The sequence below is a fragment of the Schistocerca cancellata genome, chromosome 4, assembly GCF_023864275.1.
Source record: "Schistocerca cancellata isolate TAMUIC-IGC-003103 chromosome 4, iqSchCanc2.1, whole genome shotgun sequence".
Taxonomy (NCBI): Eukaryota; Metazoa; Arthropoda; class Insecta; order Orthoptera; family Acrididae; genus Schistocerca; species Schistocerca cancellata.
In genome coordinates, this window is record NC_064629.1 from 698736374 (window position 1) to 698760740 (window position 24367).

General features: G+C 43.6%; 1 protein-coding gene across 2 annotated transcripts in view; it reads right to left on the reverse strand.

The window, feature by feature from the left end:
• The window catches only part of LOC126184777 (uncharacterized), a 397357-nt gene extending 373190 nt beyond the window's left edge, over positions 1 to 24167 (reverse strand). For both annotated transcript variants that reach the window (XM_049927332.1, XM_049927331.1), the window contains exon 1: positions 23892 to 24167. In XM_049927332.1, coding sequence (XP_049783289.1) covers positions 23892 to 23981 — 90 coding nt within the window. In that variant the 5' untranslated portion in view covers positions 23982 to 24167. The remainder of the gene's footprint in view (positions 1 to 23891) is intronic.
• Positions 24168 to 24367: the final 200 nt, after the last annotated feature.

Consider the following 24367-nt stretch of genomic DNA (forward strand, 5'->3'; position numbering starts at 1 on the left):
TGGCACACTAGCCGAGCGTTGCATGGTCTAATGAACCCCGATACCTTCTTCTTCATGCCGACGTCGCCGAGGGGGCGAGGGGGGGGGGGGAATCCGTCGTCTTCCAGGGGACCAGCTCCTTGACACCTGTACTGCGGGACGGAGACAAGCTGGCGGCGGCTCCATTATCCTCTGGGGAGCATTCACGCGGGCATCCATGGGTCCAGTGGAGCTCGTGCAAAGCACTATAGTCGCCAGGCAGTATCGTACACCGGTTGCAGACCACGTACACCCCTTCTTGACAATCACGTTTCCAGGCGGTAGTGATATTTTTCAACAAGATAATGCTCCACGTTACAAGGCCAGGAGTGTGATGGAGTGGTTCAAGAAACACATTGGCGAGTTCCAGTTGATGTGCTGGCCCCCAAGTCGCTAGATCTGAAACCAGTCGAACACATCTCTGATGTGATTTGACGTGGCGCCAGAGCTCATGGCCCACCTCCCCGGAATTTACGGGAATTACGTGGCTTGTGTGTGCAGATGTGGTGCCAAATCCCTCCAGCAAACTACCATGGCCTCATTGCTTCCATGCTACGACGCGTCGCCTCTGGTACCCGTGCCAGAGGTGTACATACCGGCTCTTAGGTGGGTGGTCATAATGTTCTAGCTGATCAGTGTATGTTCGCATATTTCACATCTCCTTCTAAACCCCTGGACTGATTTCAACCATACGTGGTACACACATCACTTACTGTCTAGAAAGAATAGCTGTGGGGATAAGAACCACCTGTCTATTAAAGGAGTGGGGTTGAAAAAGCAGTGTAGCTCCGACGCGCGATTACCCATCATGTAGTCATCCAGTATATGAGAATGAGAGCATTTAGTGACTTGCAACGAACTTAACACATAATTTTAAACCTTTACGAAACTGCTTCTCTCTGGCAGGCACGCCAAATGATGAAAGGAAAAAAGTTTATCGCTTGATACATTTTCGCTGTTCATGCAGTAAAACTGGAGCATCATGCATGACATTTTAATTTATTACTTTTTTATTACTAGCTCTGTTCGCAACAGATGTTGCATACCGTATCCATATATACTGCTGCATGTACCTGCAAAATTATATCATTGTACGATGCGTAGTTGCCGGCCGGTGTGGCCGGGCGGTTCTTGGCGCTTCAGTCTGGAACCGCGCGACCGCTACTGTCGCAGGTTCGAGTCCTGCCTCGGGCATGGATGTGTGTGATGTCCTTAGGTTAGTTAGGTTTAAGTAGTTCTAAGTTCTAGGGGACTGATGACCTCAGATGTTAAGTCCCATAGTGCTCAGAGCCATTTTACGATGCGTAGTTAAGCAGATATGACGCCATAAACACCGAGATTCGTGAAAAAATATATTTTCTTAAAACGAAGCGCAAATTACTCTCACCCAGTGTTTGATAATGGGAGCACTTAACGACTTCCAACAAACTTTAAACATAGCTTCAAACTTTTTCTCGCTTACGCGCTTGACATCAAATACTCACTACATTCGTTCATTTTTAATGTAATCAGAAGTTTGAAACTGTTTTATACATGAGAGTTCAATTCCATATAGAATCGTGTGTCTACTGAGTACTCAGTATCTGGAAAGACGTAGTGTGGGGTTAAGAACCACATACATCCCATAGGAGTGGAAACGGAAAGGGGGTGATATTGAAGCATAGCTCAGGAACAACTGAGCAATTTCAAGCAAATTTGTTAGTTACATTACTTATTATTTGTATAAAAATGCTGTGGGAGTAAGATTCACCGCTGCTTCTATGGGCAGGCGAGTGAATGAAAAGCGGTCACTTAAAAATGTTCGAAAACAACACGTTGGTATTTATGTAAACATGAACTATATGATGGGGAAGGAAATGAAGATGATGGGTGGGAAATCGTGGCGGCTAGCCGCACAGGGTAAGGCAGTGGCGAAATTTGAAAATCTCTGCTGGAACGGGACTCGAACTAGGATTTACCGCTTCTCGTGAGCGGTATTCTTAACAGCTTCGGCCATCCGGACACGGTCTCTGGACGACTCAAATTTCCAACTTATCCCACGATTCAATGCAGCGTCTTTCGTCCATGAAACTCTCTGCTTGCAAATTCTGATTCCTGTAGGAGTTCGGACGATATTTGTGCATCCGAACTGAAACAAACGCCGGAGAGACGTACCCTCTTTTTCGGAAATGTATGAATCTGAGTGGTGCCTGTTCGTCGCACATGTCCAACAGAACAGACACCACTCAAATACGTACTAGCTGGTATTTATTCCTATATTTAGTTGACTTGTAATACTACCAAAAGTATGAAGTGCAATTTGTCTCTTATTTATGTTGTTCATTGTTCAAATGGCTCTGAGTACTATGGGGCTTAAAATCTATGGTCATCAGTCCCCTAGAACTTAGAACTACTTAAACCTAACTAACCTAAGTACAGCACACAACACCCAGTCATCACAGGCAGAGAATATCCCTGACACCGCCGGGAATCGAACCCGGGAACCCGGGCGTGGGAAGCGAGAACGCTACCGCACGACCACGAGCTGCGGACTTGTTCAGCGTGTCAACCACGTCACTAGAATGTGCATGCAGTGAGCCAACAATTTTATCAACGTGTTTCGGGACCTAAAACCAAGCCACACTGCCGAATACCATACAGAAATTTAACATCCTCTCTCGAATCATATATATACAGGTCGTATCATAATTAATGGGGTAAAAGCATACAGTTGAAAGTGCACGATACCAGAAGCAAAAATGTCTCAGTAAACGTAAGGTCGAACATGTATACCTTAAGAGCTACGAGCAATTTTTCATCTTCGATACTACGAAACAAATCTCTTCTACTGCAAGATCTTTGCTTTCCATATTTTGCGAAATGGTAGTGTGGACCAAAATAAGCAAAAATGTCCTGCAACATGTGCTCTAAAACGCATACCTTAAAAGTTACGAGCACCGGCACAACAAATTCGTTACGACGGTTTGCTTGTGTCCGGCAAAGAGAAGCGGACGTCCCAGTGTGAGTGAAGTGAATGTACCGGGTGATCAAAAAGTCAGTATAAATTTGAAAACTTAATAAACCACGGAATAATGTAGATAGAGGGGTAAAAATTGACACGCATACTTGAAATGACATGGGGTTTTATTAGAACAAAAAAAAACACCTCATATTGCTAGACGCGTGAAAGATCTCTTGCGCGCGTCGTTTGGTGATGATCGTGTGCTCCGCCGCCACTTTCGTCATGCTTGGCCTCCCAGGTCCCCAGACCTCAGTCCGTGCGATTATTGGCTTTGGGGTTACCTGAAGTCGCAAGTGTATCGTGATCGACCGACATCTCTAGGGATGCTGAATGACAACATCCGACGCCAATGCTCACCGTAACTCCGGACATGCTTTACAGTGCGGTTCACAACATTATTCCTCGACTACAGCTATTGTTGAGGAATGATGGTGGACATATTGAGCATTTCCTGTAAAGAACATCATCTTTGCTATGTCTTACTTTGTTATGCTAATTATTGCTATTCTGATCAGATGAAGCGCCATCTGTCGGACATTTTTTGAACGTTTGTATTTTTTTGCGTCTAATAAGACCCCATGTCATTCCAAGCATGTGTGTCAATTTGTACCTCTCTAACTACATTATTCCGTGATTTATTCTGACTTTTTGATACTGACTTTTTGATCACCCGATAGACCGCGTACGAGAGACATTCATAAGGAGTCCAAAGAAATCGGTGCGTCGTGCATCCCGTGAACTCGCAGTGGCTCCAATGACAGTGTGGGAAGTCCTGCGACAGAAGTTGTCTATGAAACCATTAGAATTGGAGCTAGTGCAGATATTCCTACTTGGACATGTTGCAGCAATGGCTGATGCCTCAAATGCAATCGGACTCTCCGTTCATCTTTCAGCAGGAAGGAGCTCCACCTTATTTTCATCGTGAAGTTCGTGGGTACCTGAACACGGAGCTACCGCATCGATGGATCGACAGTGCTACAGAAGGGGACAGCTGTTTCCTGAAATGGCCTCCCAGATCACCAAATCTCACTCCGTGTGACTTTTTTTCTGTGGAGACATGTTAACGATCTGGTGTATGTACCGCCTCTACCACGTGATGTAGCAGAGCTCCGGGAGAGAATACGGGAAGCGACTGCCACAGTCGACGATGCCATGCTGGGACGGGTATGGAAAGAATTCGATTACCGTATTGACGTCTGCCGGGTCACTCATGGTTCACATATCAAATGTTCGTTAAAAAACTTTCTGAATTTCTCTTCCAAATGCAATATGTATGGCATCTGTACAATCTTTAGTTCTTGTGCTATAAATAATTGAAAGTGTTCCCAGACCTTATGTACGTCTTTTTTATATATATATATATATATATATATATATATATATATATATATATATATGTGTGTGTGTGTGTGTGTGTGTGTGTGTGTGTGTGTGTGTGTCACATACACATGTGTTCAACTTCTCCTCCTAATTGGTACGCATATTACTTACTACCTGGAAAGAAAAACTGTGGCCATAACAACTACGAACTTACCATTGGGATGGGGGTGAGGATGACAACAGGTTGAGGGTCAGAGAAGGGTAGGAGGAGAAGGAGGAGATAGAGGGACGTTGAGGAGATGGACAGACAGAGAAGGTGAAGGAGATGGAAAGCGAGAGGGAGGGGAGGAAGAGATAGACGGTGGCAGGGGAGGACAGATAGAAAGAGGTTGGCGGAAGAAGTGGGTAGAGACTGGGGGAGGAGAAGATGGGAGGAAAGTAGGAGTAGGAGAGGGAAGGAAGGAGGAAATGGACAGAGCAGTGGAGATGGATAGAGAGAGCAGGGAGGAAGAGGTGGATAGGCAGAGGGTGAGGAGGATATGGATTGAGACAGATGGAGGAGATGGACAGAAAGAGGGGGTAGGAAGAGATGGACCAATCGAAGAAGGAGGAGATATGCCAACAAAGAGAGGAGGAGGAGATGGACAGAGAGACTGGGGAAGATGAAGTGTACAGAGAGAGGATGGAGGAGGGGATAGACAGAGGGAAAGGAGAGGAGGAGATGGACAGAGAGAAAGAAGACGAGAAGGTGGACACAGATAAGGGAGAGGGGTGGAGATGGACATAGAGAGAGGAGAAGTAGCAGACGGATAGAGAGAGGGGAAGGGGAGATGACATATAGAGAGGGGATGAGGAGGGGGGCAGGAGAAGGACGGATAGAGGGGGAGGATGAGATGGACAAAGTGATGGAGGAGGAGGAAATGGGCAGATAGATGGAGAAGAAGGCGATGGACTGAGAGAGACAGAGGAGGAGGAGACAGACAGAGAGCGGGGGTTGTAGATGGACAGAGAGAGGGAACTGGAGGAGATGGAAAGAAAGAGTGGAGGAGGAGATGGGTAAAATGAGGGGAGAGGAGGAGATAGACAAAGAGAAGAGGAAGGAGGAGGAGTGTAGGAGGGAGGTGTAGAAAGATGGAGAAGTGTACTAGACAGGTGCAAAAAGATGGGGTGAGGAAGCTGGTGGAAAAGTGAGGGGGTGTGAGGTAGAAGAGGGACAGAGCGCTATGAAACAGCTGGAAGAGTGGAGAGAGTAATAGAAGGGGAAAGTAGATTAGAGAGAGATCAGACATACACTAAAGAGCTAAAAAAACTGGTACAACTGCCTAATATCGTGTAGGGCCCCCGCGAGCACACAGGAGTGCCGCAACACGACATGGCATGGACTCGACTAATGTCTCAAGTAGTGCTGGATGGAATTGACAACGTAAATCTTGCAGGGCTGTCCATAAATCCATAAGAGTACGAGGGGGTGGAGATTTCTTCTGAACAGCACGTTGCAAGGCATCCCAGATATGCTCAGTAATGTTCACCTCTGGGGATTTTGGGGGCCAGCGGAAATGTTTAAACTCAGAAAAGTGTTCCTGGAGCCGGTACTGACGGGCCCAGACGAGGCGTAATGCTTTGTGTCGTGCAGTCGTCAAGTGTATACGAGTGGGCCTTGGGCATTCGGCTCCGAAAGCCCATATCGATGATGCTTCGTTGAATGGTTCGATGATACTTGTTGATGGCCCAGCACTGAAATCTGCAGCAATTTGCAGAAGGGTTGCATTTCTGTCACGTTGGAGGATTCTCTTCAGTCGTCGTTGGTCCCGTTCTTGCCCGATCTTTTTCCGGCCGCAGCGATGTCGGAGATTTGATGTTTTACCGGATTCCTGATATTCACGGTACACTCGTGAAATGGTCGTACGGGAAAATCCCCACTCCATCGCTACCTCGGAGATGCTTTACGTGCGCCGACTATATCACCACGTTGAAAGTCGCTTAAATCTTGATAACCTGCCATTGCAGCAACAGTAACCGATCAAACACTGCACCAGACAGTTATTGTCTTAGAAAGGCGTTGCAGACCTCAGCGCCGTATTCTGCCTGTTTGCATATCTCTGTATTTGATTAGGTTATGTCTACACCAGTTTCTTTGGCTCTTCAGTGTAATATACAGCCTCACTGACAGTTTACAATTTATTATTAAGTTTCCCACATAAAGGCAAAACCCAAGGTTACGGACTACGTTAAAATTCTACAAAAAATCTACTCACAGAATCGTTTTCGTAAAATGCTCGTAAATGATGATTACGAATAGCGACTCCTGGTGCCAACTAAGCTCACTGATGCCCATGGAGTCTCAGAAGAATGTTCCTGGAGCCACCCTGTAGCAGTTCTGGACGTGTGGCGTGTAGCATTGTCCTGCTGAAATTGCCCAAGTCCGTCTGACTGTACAATGGACATGAATTGATGCAGCTGATCAGACAGGATGCTTACCTAAGTGTCCCCTCTCAGAGTCGCATCTGGACATATCAGGGGTCCAATATCACTCCAACTGCACACGCCCCACACCATTACAGAGCCTCCACCAGGTTGAACAGTCCCATGCTGACATGCAGGGTCTATGGATTCATGAGGTTGTCTCCATACCTGTACACGATACAATTTGAAATGAGACTCGTCAGACCAGGCAACATATTTCCAGTCTTCAACAGTCCAATGTCGGTGTTGACGGGCCCAGGCGAGGAATAAAGCTGTGTGCCGTGCACTCGTCAAAGGAACACGAGTGCGCCTTCGGCTCCGAAAACCCATATTGATGATGTTTCGTTAATGGTTCGTACACTGACACTCGTTGACGCCCCAGAACTGAAATCTGCAGAAATTTGCGGAAGGGCTGCTTTTCTGTCACGTTGAACGATTCTCTTCAGTTGTGGTCGGTGTAAATCTTGCAGGATATTTTTCTGGCCGCAACGATGTCGGAGATTAGATGTTTTACCGGATTCCTGGTATTCACGGTACACTCGTGAAATGGTCGTACGGGAAAATCCCCACTTCATCGCTAAGTCGGTGATGCTGTGTCCCATCGCTCGTGCGATGACTATAATACCACGTTCAAACTCACTTAAATCTTGATAACTCGCCATTGTAGTAGCAGTAACGGATCTAACAACTACTCCAGACACTTGTCCTACATAGGCGTTGCCAACCGCAGCGCCGTATTCTGCCTGTTTACATGTTTCTGTATTTGAACAATCATACCTATACCAGTTTCTTCAGCGCTTTAGTGTATATGTGAGCAATATGTGATATACGCGTCCGTGTGTGAGGCTGTGGGTGAAAACCTAGTGATAATAATAGCAATAATAATAGTAGAAATAGTAACAACCGCGTTCATGCTTGGCTGTAGGTAGCCTAAATTTTTACTTAGTATCCGGGCTACATAATTGAGAGGTGAAGGCTCGAGTAAAGACAGAATGCAAAATTTCAAGGTCTGAGCAGGTTTCCATGCCACGACCTTTCGCTTTTAAAACTGTGCGCTTTACCACTGGACCACCAGTCCTGACGCAGAAGAGGAAATGATCACCATGTGAAGATCCCGAGGGTGATCGTACGTGTGGAAAACTGTATTCCAAGAAATTTAAGGCTGTGAAAATTATTTCGAGCAGTTAGTTCATGAGCCCACGCGAAAAGTAAACGGTTGTGAAAACACACTCGACCTCTTAGCAACAAATAATCCTGAGTTAATAACGAGCATCAAAACCGATATAGGGATTAGTGAACACAGGATAGTCGTAGCGAGATTCAGTACTGTAATCACCAAAGCCTCGAAAAATAAGTGAAAAATATACCAATTCAAAAAAGCAGATAAAAATTCACTTGACACCTACCTGAGAGACGATGTCCACTCATTCCAAATTAATAATATAAGTGTAGACCAGATGTGGCTTAAAGTCAAAGAAATAGTATCGGCAGCAATTGAGAGATTTATACCAAATAAATTAACAAACGACGGAGCTGATCCTCCTTGGTACACAAAACGGGTTAGAACACTGTTTCAGAAACAACGAAACAAATATTCCAAATTTAAACAGACGCAAAATCCCCAAGATTGGCGGTCTTTTACATAAGCTCGAAATTTAGCGCGGAGTTCAATGCGAGATGCCTATAACAGTTTCCGCAACGAAACTTTGTCTCGAAACCTGGCAGAAAATCCAAAGAGATCCTGGTCGTATGTGAAGTATGTTAGCGGCAAGAAACAATCAATGCCTTTTCTGCCCGGTAGCAATGGAAATACTACCGAAAACAGTGTTGCCAAAGCACGTACGGGAAAATCCCCACTTCATCGCTAAGTCGGTGATGCTGTGTCCCATCGCTCGTGCGATGACTATAATACCACGTTCAAACTCACTTAAATCTTGAAACTCGCATAAGAATGCCTTCCGAAATGCCTTCACAAAAGAAGACGAAGTAAATATTCCAGAATTCGGGTCGAGAACAGCTTCCAATATGGGTAACGTAGAAGTAAATATTCTCGAAGTAGTGAAGCAACTTAAATCACTTAATAAAAGCAAGTCTTCTGGTCCAGACTGTATACCAATTAGGTTTCTTTCGGAGTATGCTGATGCATTAGCTCCATACTTAACAATCATATACAGCCGTTCGCTCTACGAAAGATCCGTACCCAAAGACTGGAAAGCTGCACAGGTCACAACCATATTCAAGAAACGTGGTAGGAGTAATCCACTAAATTACAGGCCCATATTGTTAACGTCGATATGCAGCAGGATTTTAGAACATATATTGTGTTCGAACATTATGAATTGGTCTAGCGGTTCTGGCGCTGCAGTCCGGAACTGCGGGACTGCTACGGTCGCAGGTTCGAATCCTGCCTCGGGCATGGGTGTGTGTGGTGTCCTTAGGTTAGTTAGGTTTAAGTAGTTCTAAGTTCTAGGGGACTTATGACCTAAGATGTTGAGTCCCATAGTGCTCAGAGCCATTTGAACCATTTGAACCATTATGAATTACCTCGAAGAAAACCATCTATTAACACACCGTCAACATGGGTTTAGAAAACATAGTTCCTGTGAAACACAACTAGCTCTTTATTCACATGAAGTGCTGAGTGCTATTGACAAGGGATTTCAGATCGATTCCGTAGTTCTGGATTTCCCGAAGGCTTTTGACACTGCACCACACAAGCAGTTCGTTGTAAAATTGCGTGCTTACGGAATATCATCTCAGTTATGTGACTGGATTTGTGACTTCCTGTCAGAGAGGTCACAGTTCGTAGTAATTGACGGAAAGTCATCGAGTAAAACAGAAGTGATTTCTGGTGTTCCCCAAGGTAGGGTTATAGTCCCTTTGCTGTTCCTTATCTATATAAACGATTTGGGAGACAATCTGAGAAGCAGTCTTCGGTTGTTTGCAGATGACGCTGTCGTTTATCGACTAATGAAGTCATCAGAAGATCAAAACAAACTGCAAAACGATTTAGAAGAAATATCGGAATGGTGCGAAAAGTGGCAGTTGACCCTAAATAACGAAAAGTGTGAGCTCATCCACATGACTGCTAAAAGGGACTCGTTAAAATTCGGTTACACGATAAATCAGTTTAATCCAAAAGCCGTAAATTCAACTAAATACCAAGGTATTACAATTACGAAGAACTTAAATTGGAAGCAAATCATAGAAAATGTTGTGGGGAAGGCTAACCAAAGACTGCGTTTTATTGGTAGGACACTAAAAAGAATGTAACAGACCTACTAAGGAGACTGTCTACACTACGCTTGTCCGTCCTCTTTTAGTATACTGCTGCGCGGTGTGGGATCCTTACCAGATAGGACTGACGGAGTACATCGAAAAGGTTCAAAGAAAGGTAGCACGTTTTGTATTATCGTGAAATATTGGAGAGAGTGTCACAGAAATGATACAAGATTTGGGCTGGAAATCATTAAAAGAAGGGCGTTTTTCGTTGCGACGGAATCTTCTCATGAAATTCCATTCACCAACTTTCTCTTCCGAATGCGAAAATATTTTGTTGGCACCGACCTACATAGGGAGGAACGATCACCACGATAAAATAAGAGAAATCAGAGCACGTACGGAAAGATATAGGTGTTCATTCTTTCCGCGCGCTATACGAGATTGGAATAATAGAGCATTGTGAATGTGGTTCGATGAACCCTCTGCCAAGAACTTAAATGTGATTTGCAGAGTATCCATGTAGATGTAGATGTAGATGTATTGACGTGGTGGTAGAAACATCGTAGTTTGGCATTTCTCGCCTGCATGTTGCATCGAAATTTTCGTATTTATAATGATGACGCAAATTCTCAAGTGTATGTGACGATTCCAAGGGACAATTTAAAACAGAGTGCTCAAAACTGGAGATTATTTATTTTTGTTCCACCAGTCCTTCGTGTCAGTGGTACAAGTTCATGGAACAAATCATTTCACATTTAAAACATTGCTTTAAAGGGGTATCAGCACTTTTAAGGCTCTGTACTGCAAAATGTTTGAATTAAAATAACAATAATATTACAGACCCGCCCGAATAGCCACACGTGTTAACGCGCCAGTTCCGGGATTCGGGGAGGCGGGCCGGCCCCGGATCGAATTCGCCCTGCGGGTTGCCGCCGATGGCCAGTGTGCCGGACAGACTGTACGTGGTTTTCAGGCGGTTTCCCACGTCCGACTAGGTGAATAGCGGGTTGGTACCCACATATCAGCACAGTCACACGATGTGCTAACATTTGAAAACTTTTGCAGATTTTCCATGGGACAATTGTGGTACACAAATACCTTCCCAAGGGCGACAGGTAGGGCAGTCGGCCGCATCCGAAAATTAATTTGCCGATCCCGTGAAGATACGGGATATGGTTCAAATGGCTCTGAGCACTATGAGACTTAACATCTGAGGTCATCAGTCCCCTAGAACTTAGAACTACTTAAACCTAACTAACCTAAGGACACCACACACATCCATGCCCGAGGCAGGATTCGAACCTGCGACTGTAGCGGTCGCGCGGTTCCAGACTGTAGCGCCTAGATACGGGATAAACGCCAGCAAAGTAGATAACTACACATTCAGCATAAGAATTATTTTTCTTTTACAAAACTTTCGTAGTTTACCGCCAATTTCAGGGAACACTAATTACTATAACACAATGGAGTGTACCTAGAGGAAGGAGTTTGCCAGAGAGAGGACAAAAAAACTACAGTTTGTCTTTAACTGTAGAATTCTGCTGAAAATTTATGGTGTTATATTGTACACTTACTCTGACATAGTATTAACAGCAATGTGCTAGTAATATATACAGGTCTTTTCTCTACCTTGCAGAAAGCTTCACATACTATCAAGACAATCATTTTATGTAGTTCATACAATGGGGTGGCAAAAGTCAAGGGATACCTCCTAACATCGTGTCGGACCTCCTTTTGCTCGGCATAATGCAACAACTTGACGTGGCACGAACTCAACAAGCTGCTGGACATCCCATGCAGAAATATTCAGCGATGCTGCCTCCATAGCCGTCCATAATTGCCGGTGCAGGACTTTGTGCACAAACTTGCCTCTTGATTATGTCCCATAAATGTTCGATGGGATTCATGTCTGGCCATCTGGGTGGCCAAATCATTCGCTCGAATTACGACTTATCCAGAATGTTCTTCAAATCGGTCGCGAACAATTGTGGCTCGGTGACATGGCGCACTGTCATTCATGAAAATTCCATCGTTGTTTGGGAAAATGAAGTCCATAAATGGCTGCAAATGGTCTCCAAATAGCCGAACATAACCATTCCCAGTCACTGATTGGATCTACTCCATGTAAACACAGGCCACACATTTATGGAGAAACCACGAGCTTGCACAATGACTTCTTAACAACTTGGATCCATAGCTTCGCCAGGTGTGCCCCATACTCGAACCCTACCATCACCACTTACCAACTGAAATCGTTACTCATCGGACCAGGTCACGGTTTTCGAGTCGTCTAGGATCCAACCGATATCGTCACGTGCCCAGAACAGACGCTGCAGGCGATGTCGTGCCGTTAGTACGAGGTGCATTCAAGTTCTAGGGCTTCCGATTTTTTTTCTCCGGACTGGAAAGAGATAGAAACATGCGCATTGTTTTAAAATGAGGCCGCGTTCATTGTCAATATATCCCATAGATGGCAGCACCGTACGGCAGATGGAATTTTACCGCCAGCGGCGAGAATGAGAACTGTTTTAAATACTTAAAATGGCGACGTTTTCCTTACTTGAACAGTGTGCAATCATTCGTTTTCTGAATTTGCGTGGTGTGAAACCAATTGAAATTCATCGACAGTTGAAGGAGACATGTGGTGATGGAGTTATGGATGTGTCGAAAGTGCGCTCGTGGGTGCGACAGTTTAATGAAGGCAGAACATCGTGTGACAACAAACCGAAACAACCTCGGGCTCGCATATGGCTGCCCGTGTGGCATGTTGCCAAGCAATGTTGACGCGCAACGACAGCATGAATGGGACTTTCTTTTCGTCGGTTGTGACAATGGATGAGACGTGGATGCCATTTTTCAAGCCAGAAACAAAGCGCCAGTCAGCTCAATGGAAGGACACAGATTCACCACCACCAAAAAAATTTCGGGTAACTGCCAGTGCTGAAAAAATGATTGTGTCCATGTTCTGGGACAGCGAGGGCGTAATCCTTACCCATTGTGTTCCAAAGGGCACTACGGTAACAGGAGCATCCTACGAAAATGTTTTGAAGAACAAATTCCTACCTGCACTGCAACAAAAACGTCCGGGAAGGGCTGCGCGTGTGCTGTTTCACCAAGACAACGCACCCGCACATCGAGCTAACGTTACGCAACAGTTTCTTCGTGATAACAACCTTGAAGTGATTCCTCATGCTCCCTACTCACCTGACCTGGCTCCTAGTGACTTTTGGCTTTTTCCAACAATGAAAGACACTCTCCGTGGCCGCACATTCACCAGCCGTGCTGCTATTGCCTCAGCGATTTTCCAGTGGTCAAAACAGACTCCTAAAGAAGCCTTCGCCGCTGCCATGGAATCATGGCGTCAGCGTTGTGAAAAATGTGTACGTCTGCAGGGCGATTACGTCGAGAAGTAACGCCAGTTTCATCGATTTCGGGTGAGTAGTTAATTAGAAAAAAAATCGGAGGCCTTAGAACTTGAATGCACCTCGTAAAGGCACTCCCGTCGTTTGTGTACTGACACAGCCCATTAACGGCAAATTTCGCCGCACTGTCCTGACGGATACGTTCATCGTACGCCCCACACTAATTTCTGCCATTATTTCACGCATTGTTGCTTCTCTGATAGCACCGACAACTTTACGCAAACGCCGTTGCTCTCGGTCATTAAGTGAAGGCCGTCAGTCACTGAGTTGGCTTTGGTGAGAGGTAATGCCTGAAATTGTGAATTCTCGGCACATTCTTGACACTGTGTGATCTCGAAATGTTTAATTCCATAACGATTTCCGAAATTGAATGTCCTGTGCGTCTAGCTCCAACTATTACTCCGAGTTCGTAGTATGTTAATTCCCGTGGTGCGGCCATAGTCACGTCGGAAACCGTCCGCAGCTCGTGGTGTAGGAGCTAGCGTTGCTGCCTCTGGATCACGGGGTCCCGGATTCGAATCCCGGCCGGGTTGGTGATTTTCTCTGCCCGGGGACTGGGTGTTTGTATTGTCCTAATCATTTCATCATCATCATCATTCGTGATAGTGGCTAGATTGGACTGCGAAAAAAATTGGACTGTGCAAAAATTGGGAATTGGTATGGGAAGTGATGACCGCGTAGTTGAACGCCCCCCAAACCAAGCATCATCATCATTACGTCGGAAACCTTTTCACGTCAATCACTTGAGTGCAAATGATAGCTTCATCAGTTCAAAAATGGCTCTAAGCACTATGGGACTTAACATCTGAGGTCATCAGTCCCCTAGACTTAGCCGGCCGCCGTGGTCTCGCGGTTCTAGGCGCGCAGTCCGGAGCCGCGCGACTGCTACGGTCGCAGGTTCGAATCCTGCCTCGGGCATGGATGTGTGTGATGTCCTTAGGTTAGTTAGGTTTAAGTAGTTCTAAGTTCTAGGGGACTGATGACCACAGCTGTTAAGTCCCATAGTGCTCAGTGCCATTTGAACCATTTGAACCCCTAGACTTAGAACTACTTAAACCTAACTAACCTAAGGACATCACACACATCCAGGCCTGAGGCAGGATTCGAACCTGCGACCGTGGCAGCAGCGCGGCTCCGAATTGAAGTGCCTAGAACCGCTCGGTCACAGCGGCCGGCCATAGCTCCATCAGAGCACTGCCCTTTTTATACCATGTGTACGCTATACTACAGTCATCTGTATATATGCATATCACTATCTCAAGACTTTCTATAGAGTTATGTCTCTTTTACGACTAGTGTAAGATAGCATATACCCCTCTTCTGACAAGTACCTTCAGCCGATGCATTACGTGTACTACAACGCGGAGAAAAATCATAATACAGCAACAGCAGGAGCTACTGACGCCTCAACAGCAGTTCGCGGCATTTCGAGATAAGCCCCATGAACAGCAAAATACACGTTAACAGCAGCAGTGTTGAACAACACAAGCTCCTGCTCAGTAACTCCGCAGGAACAGTAACGATCACTGTCATCGCAGTCCCTATCTTTAGTTTTACGTTGAGCAATTGCGTGTTTCGATGAGTATATGAAACATTTGGAAATATAAAAAAATGGTTCAAATGGCTCTGAGCACTATGGGACTTAACATCTGTGGTCATCAGTCCCCTAGAACTTAGAACTACTTAAACCTAACTAACCTAAGGACATCACACACATCCATGCCCGAGGCAGGATTCGAACCTGCGACCGTAGCAGTCACGCGGTTCCGGACTGAGCGCCTAGAACCGCTAGACCACCGCGGCCGGCTTGCAAACATATATTAGATGACTTTTACTACACGTCGATCATTTCTGGGTAACTGATCAATAGATCAAACTATTTTTCTTTTTTGGTTTGTCAAACCCCAATGTTTTTCGTTTACCGCATAAACGTGCCACCCTAGCTGACCTCGTATTCTTATCTTTTGTAGAAATATGTGATCTACTGAATGCTCATTTTCGTAAACTGTCGTTGTGTCATCACAGTTGTATTTTTACCAGAGTTAGAAACAGATTAATGAGTCTTACCGTTCGTAGGAAGCGGGCCTACATGTACGCATGATTTTACCTTCCAGTGATATCAGCAGTTGTATGCAGATTTCTTAAGCCACGAAGTGCTGTTAAGGAATGATCGAGACAAGGAAGTTCAATACGAGACGATATAAATGAGAGACCACTCTTTGGACGACGCACTTCTTGGGTGGTACAATCTACAGACACACATCTGCAGCAAGAAAAGGAGGTTTCCAAAGTTCATTAACCATTTTCTCATCGGTTCGTTTCGAGTAAACACGTCATTATTTTTTCTCAGAGCGCTGCGGCTGCAACAAGAACCATACTGCAAACAGCTCGGTCTGCACAGCTTCGCGGCGCACAATGAAACGCCGTTCTTATCATGTCGTGAACTCGTCCGCTCAATGTCATTTTCACTCAAAATGAAAGCCGCCCTGCCGCCATTCTGCTTATCCATCATATTCTGATTGTTTTGTGTTTCATGCACGATCAACACGTCGGTTCTTGCAAGAAACTTGCGGCTACTATAACACACGTGGACATACAGAAAAATAAAAGAAACGCCCGAGCCTCAATATAAATTTCAAATGGATGAAGATACGCGACCCGATACTAGCTCGGCTGCAAGACACCACGTAAACTTTCCTTCCGTTTTAGGACTCGAATAATCCTGTTTCAAGTTGATACTGGAGCAGTCGCCACAGTAGTTAACGCGCCTTCGTTCTCGTATTATCAAATAGGGTGTTTACCACTGTCCCCTGCAACGAGTGCTCTTGTTTCCTTTAGAAATCAAACTATACCTTTCAAAGGTAAAGTCCTTATTAGCGCTAGATACGCGAATGCATCACGTTTGACAAAATTTCTGGCTATTACACAGTCTAACGTTTCTAAGGTTGTCGCCCTAGATACCTTCACGAACAATGGTTTTAAAATTCAATACTTGGCAACCTAATATCACCTACTATTCCTCTAATGGTCCTGAAAGAATTGTGCCAAGAATTTGCTACATTATTTTCGTCTGGCATAAGATGTGCACCTCAATTAGGAACCTACGTTAAACTCAGGCCAGCCACCACCCTAAATTTTTCAGTACGCGCCCTATGCAGTTTTCAGTTAGGAATGACCTCTAGAATGAACTGGGTTTAGTCGATTCCGTGACCGCAGAGGAACGAGAAACACATATAGTCATCGCTATGTTTAATGAAACATAACAGTTATTTACGCATATATTGCGATTTAAAGATGAGAGATGGTTTCCAGAAGTTGACCTCACATATGTTACTTCCGTTAGATGATGCTTCTCAGTGCATTAGCCATTTGTACGCTCTTCGGACTACAGAGATACATGACATTGCCTTTCAGAACAGCCAGCACATATATATCATTTTTTAAAGTTTGCTGAAGCAAGTAACTAAAAATATACCGAGTGCAACCACAGAGACCATTGGAATAATGTGCGAACATTCTCTGGAGTACATGAGGCAGGCTTAAAATGTAACTTAGTGAATACTTTCAAGACATGTAGAGTATCCATGTCACATCCTTAGTTGAAAGGACATGCCGTTTGGAAGATATAGTCAAAAAAACGTGAAGAGACTACGGATTTTCCTACGCAAAATAAACTGTATTAGTTTCGTCTCAACCGTGGCTGAAATCACTGATCCGTCCAATTGCCTTCAACGCATAGATGCAGCTTTTCAAATGATCTACGGGATGCACCTCGGTATTCATTGCATCAAGATGAAACACCTATCTGTTCCATGTATGCTAACATTTACTCCCGGCAATTGATTGGATATCACAGCAGACATATCCCTATACGGAAAAGGCACCGTTCTAGCCCATTGAAACAATGGCTGCAGCAAAGAATCCATCGGGAGACCAATGTAGAAATTAAATCAGGCACATATTAGGTACTAACAATTTGAGATGAAACTTTAGTAATCGTATACGGGATAAAAAAGGTTCCGCTTTACGTACATGAGATAAAGTTTCACTTAATTAACAGAGCAGAAGCCTTTAACAGAAATCTTCAGGCCTCGAATATGTATCTTATAACTAGAAGCTTAGCACTTGTAGTGCTGGATATTCTTTCTCACTGCTTACATCTGCCACATATACTGGAAGCCGATTTCTAAACACAGCCTCACAGACACGTTCTCACCAGTATGACACTAACTGTGGACACTTCTCTCTATTGCTAAAAAAAACCTAAATTTTATTTTTTTGTCACATGATATAAAGTTTTTTCTCTATTCTCCTTTTTGTATTCGTACTCACTAAAGCGGTTTTTTGAGTGATCCTCATTTTACGACCACTTTTCTTCGAATCCTTATATGTCCGAATAATTCTGCGATCATGTATGTATTTACAAGAAGATCAAAGCTGGAAGTAGAGGGAAAGGACGAATTTTTTTGCGATAAAGCAATATGCTGCATTCCTTGAGTATATCATTAAAATCTTTTGGTAAGAACATCGTCCATTTATAAGCTGGCAAAGACCTAGAAACGATCTATAAAGGTCTCCAGTAATAGCGCAAGCCATCGAAAAAGCCACGGAACCCGACTCAATGCGAAAAAGCGTTGTTTTACATCCAAAATGTCGTCCCAAAAAGTTCTTAAATGACCACACTATACATGATTTATTCTCACAAAAGCGAGTTTTATAAGTCGTGCAAGGGGTCCTTACATAAATACACATCTGGACATATATTGCGTGGTAATTTCACCCTCACAATTACTGGAGCTTTTGTCATTTTTATAAAAGAAACACTGGAGGATAACACAGATAAAAATGTCTAGCTCGTATTACATCTATCTGCCAGGGTTCTAGAGCGTCATCAGTATGGAGTCAAACGGTACTGTGGCTACAACCAGCGAAACATTACGTAAAACTTTTGCCATAGAAAGATTACCACAAAAAATCGTATCAAATAATTGCCACCAATATACCGCTCATCACTTTTGAAACTTTTGTAGGCAAAGAGGGATGTTTAATTTCACGTACGCACCATCCCACGCTGAAATGGACTGGGAGCCACAGCATGTAGTTTAAACGTTTAAAACCCAAATGGCAAAAATAATTATGGAATCTTTATCATCAGATATAGCCCTCATTTTATTCTTGACCACCTACACAACAGTTAAGAGTCCAGCAGAGAACCAGTATGACACTAACTGAGGACACTTCTCTCTCTTCCTAAAAAAAAACGTATATTTTATTTTCTTATGACATGATATAAAGTTTATTTCTCTATTCCCCTTTTTGTATTCGCATTCACTAAAGCGGTTTTTTGAGTGATCCGCATTTTACGACCATTTTTTTTAGGATCCTTATATGTCCAAATAATTCTGCGATCATGTCTGTATTTATGAAAAGATCAAAGTTGCAAGTAGAGGGAAAGGATAATTTTTTTGCCATAAAGCGATCCGCTGCTATTCCTTGAGCATATCATTAAAATCTTATAACAAATTAGTTACCTTATTTTATCGCTGATACCGTTGTATGGCTTCCAACACTAATCATCTTTACTATATTTTTTAATATGTATGTACTTCAAGCTGTTCATAACTAGCTTATAGTTGTGTTGCAACAAAATGTGTTTCATTAGTAGCTAGGGGAAATAAAATGTTTAATTTGTCAACAATGAGAAAAAACAGAGAACCTGATAATTTCCTGATACTTGTCAGAGACACTGAGTGTGCGAAACAGATCAGCAAGCTTTTTATTTGTAGATGATCCAAATGGTTCAAATGGCTCTGGGCACTATGGGACTTAACTTCTGAGGTCATCAGTCCCCTAGAACTTAGAACTACTTAAACCTAACAAACCTAAGGGCATCACAGACATCCATGCCCGAGGCAGGGTTCGAACCTGCAATCGTAGCGGTCGCGCGGTTCCAGACTGGAGCACCTAGAACCGCTCGGCCACAACGGCTGGCTTGTAGATGATTCAGTTCTAAGTGTTAGCTGTTCCAGTAACGAACTGAGAAGTAAATGAAATACTTGGAAGGACAAAATTTTCCAGACTTGGTAGCGGAAGACTGTGTAACTACCCACTGAGGAAGTGCCACGAGATGATTTGTCTGCAAAACTGTAAGTCGCCGAAAAAGACCGAATCGACGACGGCTAGCCGTACACAAGTCCTATAGGACGAACCGAGAGGAATTCAAACGTGAAGACAATTATCGTGAACATTGTAACAAACACCACCTGAATGGCAACCCGAGAGAGATGTCCAAGAAAAGCCAAGAAAATGGTGTAAGTGTGTGCAATATTAACGTCGGCGATCGGGAAAGCTTCGGATACGTCAACAGAACTGGCCGAGGAACGCGCGTTCACTTTCCTCGTTGCCTCCACCGCCAGAAGCTCTTGACAACGGACGCCAGTCCCCGCCACCCACGGTGCTGTTGTGAAACCATACAACTCTGGACGCCCAACGCTGGCACGTTCATCTCGATATCGATGTACGAATCCAGCCACGATACTAAAACCAGTGGCTGATTTTCATTTCTGAAATCCAGTTCTGGGATATCTGCAAAATCGTCAGGAACGACTGTTATACCTTTTTCGACTGGCTAAGAAAACTGTCAAGCCACAATTTACTTAAGACGTGGGCATCGACGGAAGTCGGGTGGTGTAAGTTATAACATTTCGTATGTAAAATTCGACAGTTTTCTAATAGCCAAACCACTTTTGCGGGCAAGTGTATTTTCCCGAAGACACACAAATCTTTTCTTTTACAAGCCAAATACTTCATTATGTATTTTATTTTTACCTGCACTTGCCCCAGAAGATTTGGCTAGTATTTGCTAGTTATTCGTTTACCCTTTGCGAGGTAGTCAACAAGATGGATACCTTTTATATCCAAGAAACTTGGCCATGACTTTTTCTGTAGATTAAATCGACTTCGCCATTTTTGATTCCAGGCCACCAGTATCCACCTACAGCTTTGACTGTTGTCTTGTGTCTGATGTGAAATGGCGGACCCATATCTGAATCACAGAAACAAATCGGCGCACATAACAAGTTCGAGTCGTTTTGAAATATCTAAATACTGCCGAGAAATTTGATTTTCACACCTACTCTTGCTCAGTAGTCAGAAAACTGAATCGTTGTTCATTCTTCGCATAAAATGTACTGTACTCTTTCTTCTGGCACATCTACAGCGTCAGCTGTTCCTTACTGGCTCCTAAGAAAATGTGGATGAACAAAACTATTTCACTCATCAAGTCGACACTTGTTTTATAACGTAAAAGGGATCAGTACAAAAAAAAAAAAAAAAAAAACAAATTTCTGTTCTCCCTTAATGTTAGTCGAGAGGAGTTTCACCCTCACTTTTCTCTAAAATACATCACACACACACACACGCCACAAGGAAAAAGGCCACTGTGCGTGGAGGAAAGAAAATATCCCACCTTCATCACTTGTGATATGCTAACTTAATTTTCATTACACACTGTCGTTCCTTGATGTCGTAGCGGGCAATATTTTGGCACAATTCATTTGAGGCGCAAAAAGTTTCTTCTCAAAAACGTGGTATTTTGCTCCTAAGTGAGCTTAATTACTAACATCACAAGGGATACTATTTAATAAGCTAAGAATTTTTAGAATGACTTCGAAGTACTCTTATGAGCCTTGTTGTTAACATATACTTGTTTGAGAGGAACAGACGCATCCATTTAGTAAATACAAGTATAGGGAACGTTTCTTTGTCTGTCAGTTAGAAAAGTATACGTTAGTACGTAGCATACATTTGCATTTCACTTCCGCAAGAACTTTTGGCAGTCTCATAGCGCATATTTTCAAGCCACATTTTAAAACATTGCGAAGAAAAAACTCCTACATAACGTACGTTCAAATATGACTATTATTATTTCAACTATCAACAGGGCGTTGTGAAAAGCAATGCCTCCGAATTTTTTATATGTAAACTTTTAAAGCTTTTAAAATTAAACGAACGTCATTAACATTCTACACCTTTATTCTTCATATCTACATATTTGCAACTCTCTGCCGCTAGAAGGCTCCGAATTGTACCGTGTAACACGGCGGTATATAACATAACTATGTCGGTGCGTGAAAAACAGCGTGCTATAGCAGAGTTTCGGTGTAGATGAGTTCGTCGACATATGGTGCACCCTATCCTTCAGCATTACAATGCCAGACCACACACGAGTCTTGCAACATCTGCACCAATCTGACGCCTCACGTTCACTGTCATCGGTCATCCTCCATATAGTCCTGACTTGGTCGCATCCGATTTTCATCTGTTTCCAAAACATAAGGAACATTTTCAAGGACTTTACTTTGACAGCGATGAAGCGGTGGAAGCAGAGGTAAGGTGACGGCTCCGTCAACAACGTCAAACATTCTACAGTGACGCTGTCAACAAATTGGTCTCACGTTGGGTGACATGTGATCGTCGTCAGGGTGACTATGTTGAGAAATAAATATGTACATACGAAGAATGAAGATGTAGAATGTAAATAATATTTGTTTTACTTAAAAAGCATTGATAGTTTTCACACAAAAAATTAGGAGGCATAACATTTCAGCCCGCCATCATAAAAGAATGTAGTTTAGAAAAGACAGTTTTTGTGATGAGGATTTTTACCTGGTCCTGCTATTCTGATTTAAGTTCTCCAATGCTTTCTCATATCATCCACACGAAGACAGTATGGTCTGAACAATAGACCACACTTAATGTGTATGTGACAGTGTTACGCTATCCAAAATGGACACATATGTGAGGCAGATATGCCCAAGGAACAGCAGGACGCATGCAGAGCTAGCGGGTCCTGTAGAGTTCTGCTTCTGTAGCGAGTGTTAGGCGTCTGAACACATTAACAAGATTATAGTGAAGCTCTGCGCTTTAAAGAATGATTGGTAGCTGTTTTATTACAGAGTCAAAGGAGGAGATGAGGTGTGGCACATGATTTAATGGACGGATGAGCATGATTCCTTCGACATAGATAAGTTTTCAGGACAGGAAGAATTTGATAGGCTAACGCCTTCCAAGGTGTGGAAGGAGGTATTCGTCGTCAAATTAGGTGCATGAAAAGAACTACAGCAAGCTAATTTGAAGTAAGAAACAGACGGAAGAGCGCACTCAGATGAATTTCTGTGATGGGTGATGGCAGTATAGACGACTCGTGAGACAACATGAACTACTAGTTCTGCCAGGATTAACTGCTTTAAGTTCGCCTCTCAACAGAAGAATAGGCGATGTGATGTGGCTGTCATCGTTAATGCTTTCTCCGATTATATATCCAAGTCCTCCCATAATAAATACTAATTAAGAACTTAGTTCTGACAGATTTAGACGAACTTCAGTAAAAATTACAGAAACTTATATTACCACTCATTCATGGTAAAACAGCGTCTGAAGAAGTGAGAGAAAAATAAAGTTTTATCTTTCTCAAAACAGCAATAGGCCATAATGCACTTGGCTGAAAAATCGTCTGTGCGGTATTTATGAAGCACAATAATAAACTCTCACTGTGTTCATGAAATCAACGTATCATTAAATCAGCATGCCTTTGCAATCAGTTTTCTGACAAGCAAAGTAACGGAACACACATAAATGGGCAAAACCTCAGTTTCCCAATGACTTCTGTCAACATGAAACTGTGTGTACGTATAGCATGTGCAGTGCTGTAGTGACAAAATTTTGAGTTTTTTAATACTCCTCTCATAAATGCGAGTAATTTTTTTATTATTTTGTACACTTACACGTACTATGTTTCTGTTTATGACTTAAACAAGTACATGTTGACAAATTCTACATCAAGTTTTTGGTTAAATTGGCAATGAAATACCAATTCTCCTTTTGGTTTTAAATATCCACATGATATCTGCATTTGGGATTTATGTGGCTTTCCTCAGTCTCTTTAAGGCAGTATTATTACTCCATGTATTTAATAAGTTATTGTTTACTTAACATAATGATATGTTCTATGGTAATGCATCATTGTTACAGTGGTGTTATGGAGTAAGGCATGAATCACTGAAACATGTGACTGCTGGAATGACGCGCAACAACTGGCTGCAAAAATCTTCCTTAATGACATTAAAAATATGGATAATAGCCGACACAAAAATACACCAGATAATTGCCATACCACGGAGATACGTTCTTTCCATCTACACAAAAGATAAAGGGCGCAATTTTTGGCAAACTTGCGACACATTTTATGGCACCCAAAAGATGCAACGATTAATTTGGTCTCGCAGGATCTGTCAGTAATGGAGGTAATTACGTAAAAGTTAAAAAAAATGAAAGTATGAAGTTAATAGTTATAGTGGCATATGTCGTTACGCCAGTACATTAAACATCGTTGCAAAGGCCATAACAGCCTCTGTCTTACACCTCGGGACATTTCGTTGGCTTACCCCTTTTCGCAGAAATGGAAATCTTCTGGTCTTCCTGGGTGATTGACCCAACCTGACGTAATAATGTTCTCCTCTCCTAGCCAAGTACATGAGTCCCGGCTGACTGTACCCCCGGCGGGGCGTCCCTTGTCACTGGAGCCTACATACAGCGGCACACGGGTGACGCACTGTCTTCCTGTGTATGCCGGCACTCAGACACATAGTTGAGCACGAGACATGGGACGCAGCAAGGCGCGACGCGGTTGTTTACTGGCGCACAGATGTTGGGAGCTCGGCAGTCGGCGACCACTGCAGCCTTGGGCCGGCGGAATGTTGCGCCTCCCCCTGCCCCCCCCCCCTCCTCCACACCTCCCTACTCCTCCTCCTCCTCCTCCCTCTCACCCTTACGGACCCCTCCCACTCCCCCTCCCTCGGCAGAAACCTGTTCTGCCGCTTCCCACACGCCGCATTCCCAAATCCCCTCTCCCTTCTCCAGA